Here is a 15246-nt window from a genome sequence, read left to right on the forward strand (position 1 = left end):
GGGGGGATGGAGAGGCTGATAGGGGGAGAGAGGTGGATATAGAGGGAAGGGAGAGATGGAATATAGAAGAGGGAAGGGAGAGATGGAATATAGAAGAGGGAAGGAAAAGATGGATAATGAGAGAGAGGGGGGAGGGGAGGAGAGGAGAGAAGGAGAGGTGTGCAAGCCACATCACTGCATTTTTCGTCTTGGAAGACAGCACTCAGATCTTCCTCCACGTGTGAATAAAATACCTTGAGCGCGGGTACGCTGCGTTAACTCTCGTGAAAGTACAAATATATTTATTAATACAAATAAACACTGATTCTACCACAAGTAAAGGCCAAGTTAATTTGCTTAAAGTTAGCGAGTTATATGCAGGCATTTAATGCGGATAGCTGAGTGCACAATTGGCTGCATTCCTTTGTACACAAGACAATTCCCAAGGTGGGGATTCAGTGATGAGCTGAGTAGGTCTCTTGAATCGAGGAGTTGGAGATGAACTCCTCGGATCTCATTTCCTAGGCGAAGTGCGACTCGTGCGGGTTTAGCAGTTCCCCATAATTATAATTAAATATAGTGGGATGTAACGAAAACTCCCGTTGAAGAGTTTCGGAACGTAAGTGTTTGCAATTTTCACGTCAGACGGTTGTCTATGGCATTACACACCTTTCAGAGTTAATCACTAAATCCTTTGCCGAAATAAGTACACGATTGTTTATTGGTGCATTTATTCCTTTAACTTTTCAACTCTTGCCCTCCCTCCTTCCCCCCCCCTCTCTCTCTCTCTCTCTCTCTCTCATTCACCGACCAGTTAAGATGCAGAACGTATCGCCCACCATCGATGACATTATTATTTCTCTGAATAATTACCAAAAACAATTTGTTGTATTTGCCATGTACGTACCCTTACACAAACCTTTAGACACTGTAGTTTCAAATATCTGTTATTTAATATTAAATAATTGATGCCTACTGTTTCTCCATAACCCATACGGGCTTTGCGGTTTTTTTTATCAACAACAACAACAACAACAACAACAACAACACTTGTTTCCAAATATGTCACTTACTACTAAATGCCTTTCTCCTTCAACAAAAACAACCTCACACTTACCACATACTTATCAGCTATTGACAAATACCTGTAACCTGCTTCTAATTACCCGACACCTGTACTACCAAATACCTCTCACTTATTACCATAGAAATCACTGCTTCCAAACAACTTTCACCTGCTTCCAGACACCTGTGGACTATCAAACGAGCACCTTTCAATAACTTCCAAACAGTTTCTACCTTAGATCCCATTGCTGCTCTATGAAAGTTCTATTGTATCACTTAACTTCAAAAATACATTCTAGTATCATTGCATCTGTATATATATATATATATATATATATATATATATATATATATATATATATATATATATATCTCATACCCTCTAGCGAGGAAAGCATCAGTTTCTGGAGGGTATTATATTTAAATTTTTGTGTGTCTGTGAAGGGGGGATGTCCAGCGACATGAAAATATGGGATGCAGTGGATTGTATGGGGAAAACTTTTAAAAAATAGATCCTTCTCTAGAGATATCATAGTTTATCAACCGGAAAGATTTAGGTTAAAAAGGGGTAATCACGCGTTCACGGCATCGTATGTACGAACTGTTGTTAAATACCACGTCCTTTTTCCTTCAATCTAACTTTATTATACTGCTTTGTCTTTAGATATATGACTGATATATCTCCCTGACTTACGAACCACCGCTACACTGTCTTGACGGACAAAGCAGACCAGCACTGCTTGAAGCATCATGGTTGCTTCTGTGCGAATGCATCTGACAGCCACATTAGCATTGAGGCGGCGGAGTGTGTTAACCACAGCAATTGGTTTAATTCCTCCATATTTCTGTCTTACGGCATAAAGGGATACACAAAAAAAAAAACGGTTTAATTTTGTCTGGGATCAGACTAGCCAGTGAGTTTTTGACCTGCCTTGTGACCTCTGCTAGGAGGATCTCTTCACTCTTCCCGAGACCTGGATTTAATAGTGTAACTTCCAGCAGAGCCAAGACGGAAATGACATAATTGCTTTATAATTTTACGCTTGCCTAGAGGCCAGTATTGTTAGAAATGCTGGTGCTGCTATTTTTGCTGGCTAGATGCGCTTTGTCTCTGGGGTTGATCAGTCAGTACAGCATCCCTGGAGATGTCATTAATATGATCATCCCAACAGAGTTGCCGTCTACAGTTTCTTTGCTCAGCTGAGCTCTGATTTTCTCGCTGTCCCCTAATGATCATTGTATCATTATTATTACATAAAAAATCGCTAAACCTGTGTTACACAGCTTTTCATACAAATATTATATATATGGAGTAGAATTTAACCCGTAGGGATCATACTGTGTCTGGGGAATGGAGGTAATAAGGCCTGATCCTAGGAAAGGAGCTCAAAATCTTTGAATCACAAGTTCAGCATATATGCACCTTCTTTGAATGGAGTGTTTCTCTTAATTTCTACCGCTAGTCTTTCTATCTCACTTCAGATACTCATTTTCCATCAAAATCCTTCGGAAAGTTAGAATGTTAGCTTAGAATTATTTTGCCTATAATCAATAACCATTATAGAGGCTTAGAATGAAGAGAGAAATATCACATACCTGCGTCACATTTGTAATTGGTTATCAGTGCAACTTCACGTCCAATATGTCCGACAAGTAACCGTGATGACCATGTTTTATCTAAATAGGGGAAATAGGTTTTGTCCATTCGGAAATAGGAAAATGTCTCCTGGCGTGGATGTTAGACAAATGACACGTTGAGCAATAAGACATACGTGAACGCTCTAGCTCCGGGTGTCGGTGATTAAACAACCGCTGACACCTACTGTATATTTTACTCATGGTAAAACATCTGCTTGTGTACAAGCGCAAGGATTTCTAGCCTATTTAAAAAAATATATCACTTAGCACCTAGGTGATTGTTATTAGTGAAATGGCCTAAAAATTAAGCCATCATTTGTACTGTTGTGTATTTCAGGTTGGGAGTGTGCGGGGAACTGGAGTGGAGAGCAGGATCAGCGTTGTGGGTTCCAGGACCCTGCAGGGAGCCACCCTCACTTGCCAGGCACTCAACAACAACATCACCGAGCCTTCCTCCACTTCACTCACTATCAACGTCCTACGTGAGTATCCTGGGATCAAGAGGAGAAAGAGGGAGGGAGGGTGGAAGGGGAAAAGACAGGTTAGGGAGTAAGTTCCACTATTTCGAGAACGCTGTGACTAGGTCAGTCATCTCAATATGCAATAAAATGTTCTATTCTCTCATACGCATAATATAATTTATATATACACAGACACAGCTAAAGGTAACTCTTCAACCAAATAAAAATTAATTTGCACAATTTCAATAATAGAAAGTTTGTGCAACCATCCAGCGTCAGACTGAAAAAGCAACTAATATTAAAAAAAATCTTTTAAGATTTCCCTGATCATAAAACCAACTTTGGCTAAAATAAAAAAATTGAAGCCATAGGCAGTTTAAAAATTTACCACTATCAGTGGCAAACAGCAGACAATTCCCACAGGCAGGCAGGAGTACTTGCAAGCAGGTGTCTATAGACGTGGTGTGTGCCTCCTACACTCTTCCAGAACTTAATAACTTGGTGTTCGGCTATAAGAACTAGCTAGCATCCCACCTCCGTAGAATATACAAATGAATGTGGACCGATGGTTATAAAAGACGTATTCTTTTTTTTAAAGGGGTGGAAGGGTAAACTAGCAAAAGACCTAGTTCAGATGACCAAAAGCTGCAGTTGCGGGTCATCATATGACTAAGACCCGCGTCAAGAAACACATGTCCTGTTTCCTGACAAACCTACCCAACCCGAGTCACTTAAAGTGTATTGTATTTGATCAAGCACTAAATTCGGATGGAGGATTAATCATCCATCCGCTAATCACGACCCGATCTCAACTACAGTATACCTGGAAGATGTTCCGGGGGTCAGTGTCCCCGCAGCCGGGTCCATGACCAGGCCTTTTCCTCTCCCTCTTCCCATTCACAACTAGGTTCAGACACTGACTAACAGAATTCCACTTTCTCTTACCAGGAGTGGAGACGGGTAAGCCCTTCTGGAGGGAGGGAGTGGGAGAGGGTAAGGAGGAAGACGGAAGGAAAAAAAACGCTGAAATATATGAGTAAAGAAAAATGGAGAGGCAACATAACAAGGTAAAAGTCAAGAAAATAGAGGAAACGGACAAATTATAAAGGAAAGGAGAGCTGAAGGATGCAAGGAGAAATATCAGTGATAACGAAACGTAAGGCATGAGAAAGGGATGAAGGGGAAAGGAGAACGGAAGAGACTGAAGGAGAACAAAAGAGAAAAAGGGAGAATAGAATAGTGGAAAGGAGAGTGGGAGTGAAGGAAGGGTAAAGTGGAAGAAGGGATGGAAGAAGCCATTTTAACCTGACAAGATATGAAGGGATTATTTCAGAGCACTCATCTAGCTTCCTCACCACCATCCTTGTCTGTGCTGGGGAACATGGTGAGGGAAGAGCGAGAGGGATGGAAGATGGGAACTGGAAGGAGGATGGTAAGAAAGGCCAAGAGAAACTAAAAGGTTACAAGGGATAAACAAAGTGGAATTAAAATCTGATTCCTTACACTGGAGAACTCCAAACAAAGCTATTATTATTATTATTATTATTATTATTATTATTATTATTATTATTATTATTATTATTATTATTATTATTATTATTATTATTATTATTATTACTCACGGAGAAGCGCTAAATCAGCAAGGATCATACAGTGCCTGAGGAATGAGAGGGTATCAGGTGCAGACAAAAAGGAGGGAAGGGTGGTTCCATTTCTTTGGATCAAAAATCTTTCGCCATCACCATCAAAGCGCTCCCCTGAGAAGAGTTTTAGACCCGATCTCTCCCTCTTTCTCTCTCTCTCTCGAGATCTCTCTAGCGATCTTTCTTTCTCCCTCTCAGAATTAAAGGCGAGAGAAAATTTTCAACTAAAACTGTCACCTTCCAGGAAAGTAACACTGACCAGGAGAGAACCAGAGCTGCTAATCTCAGTCAAAGTCACGGCATCATAAGATGTATATTTCTAATCCGCCCTAAAGTGCAACGCCAAACCGGAACAAGTTTTTTTTTTTTTTAATTAGTAATTCGGGTACACGATTAATGTGCGACAACCCTGTTCTATAAGACAGTTACACCGTCGTAAAAAAAAAGGAATTTTAATTGTCTTTCCTAGACAAATTTCATCGTACTTGATGGGTTTCGTACATGAGATAACAAAATTTGTCAGCCTGGGTTGGAAGACTTCAATAGAGTGATTAGGATACCGTCAAGCATTCCACTGTTGGTTCATCAGGTGGGTTGATCTTCAAAACGTTTCGTTCCAACAGGGATGCAGTTACTATTACTTGGAAATTACAGTCCCTCTCTGTTGCACTGTTATCATAACTCAGAGGTTGACTCAGTACAATCAAGTACCATGTTTAAGTAGAATGCAGAGTATTGCCTGGAGCATACATGCCTGTTAGCACCCAGGGATTTACCGAGCTGTCAGTAGTATCTCAAAAATATTGTTAAAGCATAAAGACAGCAGAAATAAATCTTGAGTGAAGATCCCAAACGGTAGTGTGTCAGTCTCAAGATAACTGCTGCTTTATAGTAGTTTTTCTACCTCATTAATCTTGTTATCAGTTACATAAACATCTACCTGAACTTAAAAATGTAACTTCCTCTAAAATCTCTAATACGAAACAATACAAAGAATAAATAGATTTTAAGGCATGAATAACAGTTATAGACTAGCTTTAAATGTTAAAACAGCATTTAAAGCTCTAAACACAAGAAAAATCATGGTAGAAATATTACAGGTATAGATACACAGTGATTAATACCAGGAAAAAAGACTTCAAACTCAGAGACTACATCTGCCTTTAAGTCGTCAGTGAAATCAGGAATCCAGTTCCCCGTGAAAAGGGTAGTATGTTATTTTTTATGTTATCTACACGAGGTTTTTTTGAAGAAATAAATGTAGGTTTACAACCATTTGTAAAAAAAAAAAAATCTCGTGTTTATTTAATGATTATTTTTTGGTCAGTTTTTGCACAGGAAGACATAAATGAGATTCCAGATATTAACAATTATTCAGTTCTTCATGAATTACTGTCATGAGGGACATGATTTTCAAACGGTTAAGAACAGTAACCTACAAGAAACCACATTCTGATATTTTTTATTAACCATGATACGGTGAAGGAAAGAATCATTCAACATCACTTATGTATAATAGGAAAACAGGCGATGAAAACCCGCGTGGGCAAAAACAACGATTAGTCACCGGTGACTGATAAACACAGTGACAGTTTGCATATATGAAGCCTGAAGAGATTATAGATAAACTCTTTTTAGTTTCTGGTCAAAGATAGTCCCCCAAAATGGATCTTCCCTTTGCCGCGGGAAGATCTAATACTCTTCTCTGCTCTAATTGGCAAAAAAAAAAAAATCAGCTTTCAAAACTTGTAAGAATCACAATCCTGATATGACGTTAGATAATTTACATGGCTGCGGAAAAGACACACACACACACACACACACACACACACACACACATTGTATTTGAGACAACGTGACAATTAAAAATAAGTAATATTTTGAACATTACACTAAAGGAACTTGAAATCTATAATATGGCTGACATGCTTGAAGATCAGTAACAGAGTTGGTCACAGGATAAGAACTCTACCCATGAGGTCAAGGACACTGATCTACGGGGTCATACGAAGCACACGAATCCTCAACACCCGCAAGGACCAACATCTCTCTTATTCGAGTGTTCTCACGAGAGGGAACCTCTGTAATCTCTACAAGGAAGCTACCATACGATTTGCCATGTCTTTTATTATTCTCATTCATAAGTAGAAACAATAGCGCGATGTGCATAAAAAATATCACACTCAAAACTTTACTGTCCCTCTGTCACTGTACGAGGCATTTTTTTTTCAAACGCGCAAAGCTCACGGATCCAAGGCATCCATACACTCAAATTACAAAAACGACTAATACAGTGATTGGGACAATAAATAAATAATTCGCACATAGGAGAGAAAAGCATATAATCACGTTTCGGTCACACCTGGTCCATTGACAGCAGTTTGAGTTGTAAATGATCCAAGTATGACCGGAACGTCGGCATACGTTTCTCTGCCCTATGTGCGGGTTATATGTATATCCATACACTCATGTTAATGTTAGGACCTTCCTCCCGCTACGGCAGAGGCGGGAGGAAGGAAACTCACCTTGGCCCTTAAAACAGTCAACACAAAGCTGGAAGTGACCGTTTCAGATCATGTTGACTCGTAAGCCTACCTGCCTGCCTGCCTGCCTGCCTGCCTGCCTGCCTGCCTGCCTGCCTGCCTGCCTGGCTGCCTGCCTGCCTGTCTCCCTGCCTGCCTGCCTGCCTGCCTGCCTGCCTGCCTGACTCCCTGCCTGCCTGCCTGCCTGCCTGCCTCCCTGCCTGCCTCCCTGCCTGCCTGCCTGCCTGCCTGCCTGCCTGCCTGCCTCCCTGCCTGCCTCCCTGCCTCCCTGCCTCCCTGCCTCCCTGCCTCCCTGCCTGCCTCCCTTAATGCCTGCCTGCTTCTCTGCCGCCTTATCAGTCTCATTCTAGGAATCAAATCTCCGAATAAGTATAAATTAAACCTTTCCAATTTCAAATCTGTTAACCATCCAGTCCTCAGGAGCTGCGTGACCCTCACGGGTTTAGTGTTTCTCCATTAATATAGACAAGAATAATAAAAATAAAACTACTACTACTACTACTACTACTAATAATAATGATTACTATCCTCTTCCGCACTAGAATAAAGTAGTTTGGGTTAAGTTAGGCGAGAGTGGGAGGGGAAAAAGTGGTAAGAAGTTGAAATTGAGGGAAAGAACGTGAGGTGAAAGGAAAGAAGATAGAAATGGAAAGAAGGGAGAGAGAGAGGGAGAGATGGAAGGGAAGGAAAAGAAGAGAGTTGGAGGTAAGCAAATGTGATAGGACGCATTGAGAAGGTTAGAAAGAAGTGAAGGAAGGGAGAGAAAACTTAAAGTTTAAGTAGAGAGAGGAAGGAAAGGTGAAAGGGTGGATAAGCGAGAGAGAAGCAGGAAGGAAAGGAAGGAAATTGAAGGATGGAAAAGTTTAGGGAGAGAAAGAGGAAATTCATCGTTTTCTAAAGAAAGCGGGAAGTAGAAGAGGCACTGGAGAGAAAACAATAATGGAGAGAGGAAACTGGCAAGGAAAGAAAAAAAAGGATTTGACCAAAAAAGAAAGTTACAGAAGAGGAGAAAGAGTAGGCGAGAGAAAAGGAGAAATTGTATACTGAATAAGATAAAGAGGAAGAATTAACAACCTTCCCAAGCAAACTAGGAGAAAGGAAAAATGGAGATTGAGAGAGAGAGAGAGAGAGAGAGAGAGAGAGAGAGAGAGAGAGAGAGAGAGAGAGACAGACAGACAGACAGACAGACAGAGAGAGAGAGAGGAAGCGGGTAAAGACAAAGGAAGGGATTACCAGAAAAAAAACACTAGAGAAACTGTGGAAAAGAGTTAAAAATGAAGAAACGAAATGACGAAAGTATAAAAGGAGAGAGGGAGAAAGAGAAAGACAGAGAGAGAGAGAGAGAGAGAGAGAGAGAGAGAGGTAGCGTGTGCTGAGGCTGTGGACTGACACCATCACTTTCCGGTACTAGCTGTAACCCAGCAGGGAAGGGACGGTCCAATGATCATAAAGAACATGGAAAGAAAAAAACATATATGTACACATACACGCATACACAAACATATATATATGTACGCAGAGTTTAGATTCAGGTCCAGGAGCTGAGACTCGACTTCAACAATAAATGGGTTTATACAATACGTGAGAATATATGGAACCAAATATTGACAGGACAAAGAGACAAGAGAACACTGGTAGAGGCTTTAGGCAAAGATTAGGTGTTGTGATGTAACTAGTTCTTTAGTATCAGGACGGTTGAAAAGTGAAATAAGCCGGATGATGAAGTAGTGATGCAAACTGATACACTGCATCAAGAGTATGTGTGATAAACCTCACGAGGTCAGAAATCAGAAATGTCGATAGAAGTGGCTTAGGTGGTGGGGTGCTAGGTGCCAAGTCTTGACCCGCTAAAACGCAATTCGGCAAATATACACACCTGGGAGGAGAATAAATGCTGACAATGTACATGGACTGAGATCAGGTAATTAGTATTGCGCTAAGTATAGTCGCAGAAGTACATAACAATGACATTACGTCTGAGGCATATACAGTACTAGCTAACCTATGAAGTGCTTTGTGTGTCCTCATCATTGACATTTTATAGAATACACACATTTAACGTTACTCTCCTCTAGGAGAATATAGTGCTATCACAGAGCCCACATCTGACTAAGGATATCTGGAAACTACAGACGATCCAACAGTTCAACAGGACCAGAGGTGGACTTATTAAGGAGTACGTCCTAGAAACACAAGAAGAGATGATGTTTATGGGGTACGTGATTATGATATACGAAACCACTCAAAATATTAGATCAAATGCTCAGGAACAAGAGAATTGTGATGCAAGACAAGGGAGTCACGGATACAGATAATAGGTAAGATGCAATGAAGCAGCAAAACGTTAAAAGTACTGCGTTTTTTTTAATTTCAAGATTGTAAGAAGGACCTGGTATAAGAAGAGATGGCAGAGACATTATCGTTCTTGTGGCCAGAAATCAGTAAAGTCGGTTGATATTAATTAAGGAGTGGGATCAGCAGCTGTGACTCGATCCCTGAAATGCTACACAATCTTTCCGAGTCATTTCTCCCACCCAGACAACGAGAGATGATGTATTATTAGTGGCAACTGTGAGTAAAAACGGCGAATGATTTGGCTTGATTTCATTTTGGGACATGCTGAAAGAAAATAGAACAAAAGAAAAAATGGTCCAAATTGCAGACTCCTATGCCCAACCAGTGCCACAAACACAACTATTCTTATCCCACATTCAAATCAATAACCTCTAGCAAATTCCACCCTCTCAAATACTCATCCTTCTCTCCTTGCACCAGCCACAAATACCTACGCATATAATGCATCCCTACCATCTACCATTAAAAATTTGACAAGAAAACTATTACTAGTGATAATGGTGATGTTGAGTAGTAAAGACCTGAAGAAATAATTACCTGATAAAAATATACATTAGAGATACGAACGCGCCTCATGACACTAATCCGAAAAGGAAAATTAGCGTTTCGCCGACTACTTTCAACCACATCTTATCATGCCCAGCGACGCCCTGGAACTTCACGGAAATGGAAAAATGTTGTATCATTATTTTGTTAAAGAAAATGTAAACGAAGGGAAGTATATTTAAAAGCCAGAAGAAAGTGTTCCACGCTCCAGAGATTACGCTTTTGTAACCAGACGTGTCATGTCTTAATTAAAGAAGCATAAACATAAACAAGCACCTTGCAGCCTCTGGCTTTCGCAGATGACGTATCCTCAGCACAAACATCTTCACTCCGAAGTGTGCCGCCTGCCTCTCATCTTTCTTCTGAAGATAGCCTTCATCTTTCCTCAGAAGTGCGCAGTTTGCTCCTCTGGGGTACAGCAGGTAGCTCGTTAACACGCCTACACACCCATAACAGACTTCAGTATCATCGATATATCTTGTCGAAGATGTCTCTCCTTCACCCTCTTTCTCTCGCTCTCTGTCCCCCATTCTCTCTCTCTCCCAAACTTCTCGTCAAATGGAAAATTAATTAGGTGCATCCGCTGGCAAGATGAAAAGCTGATGTCATTAGGCCAAAGACAGGGGCCTCAGAGTGAGAGCGTCTGAGAGCATAACGTTGAAACAATGCGTCTGGAGCACGAGGAAGAGGAGGAAGGTCTCCTTTGTAATCCCATAATGTCCCAAACGTGACGTGAAAACATTATGCCAGAAGTGGATCTTAACTGTCGCTTAAGCTTCGAATTACAAATATTTGTGAGAGAACTTTAAAATTGAGGGAAAGAGATAATTATTTTCTAGTTAGCTAGATTAGTAAATGTCAGCCTGACTTCTTCGCTCTAGTTGCTGCTGAATTGGCCACGATTGTTCGAGGTCAGCAAAAGGAAAGTAGGGAACAGCGGAAGCAAAGGAAGGTGAAGAGAACGGAAGGCAAATGAAGGAGAAGTGGGAAACAGAGAGATAGACCAATTACAAATATTATATAAACGCGCTTATAGATTACCCCTATGTTATTACTTCGAGAGACTAACAACACTGGATTAAACTTGTGTAGTATATCTCTTCTTGGTGGGAAGAGGGAGGAGGAAGCGAATGACGAGGAGGAGGAGATGATGAGAAAAGCATGAGGATTCGGGTGTGGCTGGTGAAATCAAGTTTAATATTTCTGACAGGAGAAGACACATTAATTAATTTATTAATCAATGGTATACCAAATACTCAGAACCAACAGAAAATAGACTGATTCAGACAGGTAGAATTGCCGCAACCATCTCTCACAGGATCAGGCCCAGGATCACTGGGGTGTCTTGCCATTGTACAGCATTTCATTTAGAACTAAGCTGTGTTTCTCATTCAGCTTGTGTAGACTAGATTCACCCTCCGCTAACAGAGGTTCGGTGTCTGACCAGTCAGGCAGTTAGTGATCGGTCAATTAAGTCAAACAATCAGGAACATCATCTAGGTAACTAATGGGAGACACAAGATGGAACGTGAGGGGTCTCTACTCCGTTACCTTTGGTGGAATAAACTATTAGTTGCATAAACATTGCATGATCTTAAGGGAGTCTAAAATAATAATAATAACAACATATTATTATTAATATTAAATTTGAAAACAAAAGTTAAAATAATGTTGGTGAGGAATTCAAGGATACAGATTTTCTTGACACCTACTCAACATTATCGTCAGTTTTTTAAAGCTTGCAAGTCCTATTTTATTTCAAGTTAGGCTAATTTATGTTGGGTTACGTAAACTTTGGAAAGTGAAAATTTAACAATAAGAAAGAAATTTGAAAACAGACGGCAGGTTCAAATCTGAACGTAATTGGATAGGTAAAACGAAGATTACACACCGGAGAGGGAAAAGAGGAAAATGCAACGGTGCAAAATTATTGCAACCTTTCAATAACATAGAACAGATCACTAGGTATTTAACCGGACAATCAAACTTATAAACATGATAAACATGAGGCAAACAGGTACCACTATTCCTTTATATCGCTTAAATGAAGTTTCAATGTTCACACAGTGCATTAACACAGTGTTATATTATTCTTATGTATGTGAATGAATTATATATATATATATATATATATATATATATATATATATATATATATATATATATATATATATATATATATATATATATATATATATATATATATATATGTCGTGCCGAATAGAAAAAACTTGATATTATGACTTTTTTTGCCTAATAAATCAAGCGAAATTTTTTTTGCAATAATTTCGCAAAAAAAAATAGAACCTAACGAAAAAATATATTTGTGTTTGATTACTAAATTATTGTAAACTTATCTAAAATACATTTAGCTGGCTCAGGCTAAATTAAATTGCGCTTGTTAAATAAGGTTAGGTAAGTTTTCTAAGTTACCTTTGGTACAAAATTATTAATTTTTACATTAACATAAATGAACAAAAATATTTCTTTAAACGTATAAGAGAAAATACTAGAAAGGACTTAATTTTAAACGAGTTCTTGCTAATTGACCAGTTTTACCTATTTGGCACGCCATATATATATATATATATATATATATATATATATATATATATATATATATATATATATATATATATATATATATATATATATTTATCGTTACAGTACTTAGCAGATATGTTTTGGGTTTTGGATTTTACTGGTTATTTTTCGGATCGAGTAATATATTTATTATATCAGCCTTAAAAACATAAATGCCACTGGTAAAATTTTGGGAGGAATTTCAAACACCACTTTTTTAGCAAAGCGTGAGAGGTACCATTTAGTAAGAACCTTGTTATAAGGTCTTCGTCCTGTTTACCTGACTGTTAGGGGCCTTGTCCTGATGACCTTCCTGTAAGGGCCTGGTCGTCTTCTAGTTCTGAGAACCTCATGCTGAGGACACTGATTTAAGTTCCTTATTCAGAAAGCCTTAAATTAACACCCTTTTTTTAACCATTAAAATCTGAAATAAAATTTCATTTATTTCAACAGTTAGCTCCATGTAAGATGCTCTCCTAACCCGAGATGTGTAGCTTCTCAGTATACGTGTACCGAAAGTTTACTTCAGCCCATATTTAAGAGATTAGGGCATTCTTGACTGATGGAGAACACGTGACATGCAGTCTTAACCATTCAGTCAACCGCAACGGTTTGTTAACAACGGCTAGTAATACCTGGAAACTGTGAAGTCGCTAGCGCCCAGTAGTCTATTTTTTCCCCCCTCATGACGGAGGCATTAAAGGTGAAAACATGATTCAGTCTTGCTGGTTTGTTCCTTTCCTCACACTCTCCTCGTGTCCCTGACATGCCGACACATAAAATTTTCCACGCCCGCCTTTATCAGATTAGCTCTCCGCGTGTCTGACCCTCCGTGTGGTTCCCGGTTCTCCCAGTCCACTTCCTCATGGCTGAATGCGAGTGGTAGAGAAAAATACTAAAAATTCTGAGGGGGGATACCTCTGCAAAGCAAGCAGGACCTTCGCTTTTGTGCGAACCTTTGCTGCTTTAAGGTGCTTGAATTCATTGTCTGATACATTCTGAAAGAGAGAGAGAGAGAGAGAGAGAGAGAGAGAGAGAGAGAGAGAGAGAGAGAGAGAGAGAGAGAGAGAGAGAGAGAGAGAGAGAGAGAGAGAGAGGGAGGGAGGGAGGGGGAAGAGAAACTTAATTACACACCGCTGAATAAATCCCAGAAGTGTTCTAAGGGGAGTCGGTAATGGGGTGGAGGAAGCGGTACTGGTGATTGCTTCTGTCCGCCCCTATCCTTGCTGCCTGCCCTACACGCCTGCCATCCCTGCCTGTTCTGCCGGCACTGCCCTGCCTTGCCCTACTTCCTGTCCACTCCGGAACTGCTCTTTAGTACCCGTCTTGCCTACCCGTCCCTGCCAGCCCTTCATTTATGCCCAGTGTGCTCTGACTGTCCGATCTACATGCATTGCCAGCTTAAGCCTACATGCCTTGCCTACCTGTCTGTTTACCTGCCAGTCTGCCTTCATCTCTTCCCTCCACCCCTTCCTCTAGTACCATCCTCTTTTACCTATTCTGTATCTGTCTGCCTCTCTCTCTCTCTCTCTCTCTCTCTCTCTCTCTCTCTCTCTCTCTCTCTCTCTCTCTCTCTCTCTCTCTCACTCTCTCTCTCTCTCTCTCTCTCTCTCTCTCTCTCTCTCTTTCTCTTTCTCTTTAGATTTAGGATTCGGAGTTCGCAAAAACACAGAAACAACGCTTTGCAATTGCCTGGAGGTGTTTGAACATCCTGGAGGTATCACAAGGAGAAACATATTCTGCACAGCTGGTACTGCCGAACTAAAGTAATTCCAATGACATCGTGCTAGCAGAAAGAATAGAGACTAGTATGTGTTGTAACCAGTTTTTCTTTTCTCGGGCCCAATCAGAATTCCTGTGTTCGTTCGTTAGTTATCACACTTGGCCTCTGTGTGTGTGTGTGTGTGTGTGTGTGTGTGTGTGTGTGTGTGTGTGTGTGTGTGTGTGTGTGTGTGTGTGCCCTTGTAAAGCTAGGAAGCGTAGTGCAGCAAGTCCAGAAGGATATGCATAGTCTACAGAACATGTACAAGAAGTTCAGGACACAGGGGAAAGTCGGTGAGGCAAGAGGATGGCACGTTCTCAACATGCACTGTGTGCACGACCAAACACCCTTCAACAAACACTTCGGGCTTGCATTTGCTCGCCTGCATGTTCGCGTGTGCTTGTGAGCGTTTGTGCAAGTGAGAATGAGTTTATTCGTGTATGATTATAAGTGTCGCTTCAGTTACTAACTATTTATTAGAGGCGAGTTATGTTTGAACTTCAGTACTTGGGTTCATCTCTAGACATTCGTTTGGCTGACGTTGAATGTTTCTCTTTTGTGGCTTCCGTGGCTATCGTACTCATTTCCCAAGCTGTGTACACTCTCAGTCCTCAGTGGTTGATAGAAACTTAGTTGTGTGGGTACTCTATCACACTCTCTTTCTCTCTCTC

The 15246-nt window shown here is 40.4% G+C and overlaps 1 protein-coding gene across 4 annotated transcripts in view; it reads left to right on the plus strand.

Moving 5' to 3' along the window:
* LOC128689666 (nephrin-like) overlaps positions 1-15246 on the plus strand; it is a 204234-nt gene that overhangs the window by 82245 nt on the left and 106743 nt on the right. For all 4 annotated transcript variants that reach the window (XM_070087492.1, XM_070087493.1, XM_070087494.1 and 1 more), the window contains exon 3: positions 3020-3164. In XM_070087492.1, coding sequence (XP_069943593.1) covers positions 3020-3164 — 145 coding nt within the window. The remainder of the gene's footprint in view (positions 1-3019; positions 3165-15246) is intronic.

This window comes from Cherax quadricarinatus, chromosome 22, assembly GCF_038502225.1.
Source record: "Cherax quadricarinatus isolate ZL_2023a chromosome 22, ASM3850222v1, whole genome shotgun sequence".
NCBI classification, from domain to species: Eukaryota; Metazoa; Arthropoda; class Malacostraca; order Decapoda; family Parastacidae; genus Cherax; species Cherax quadricarinatus.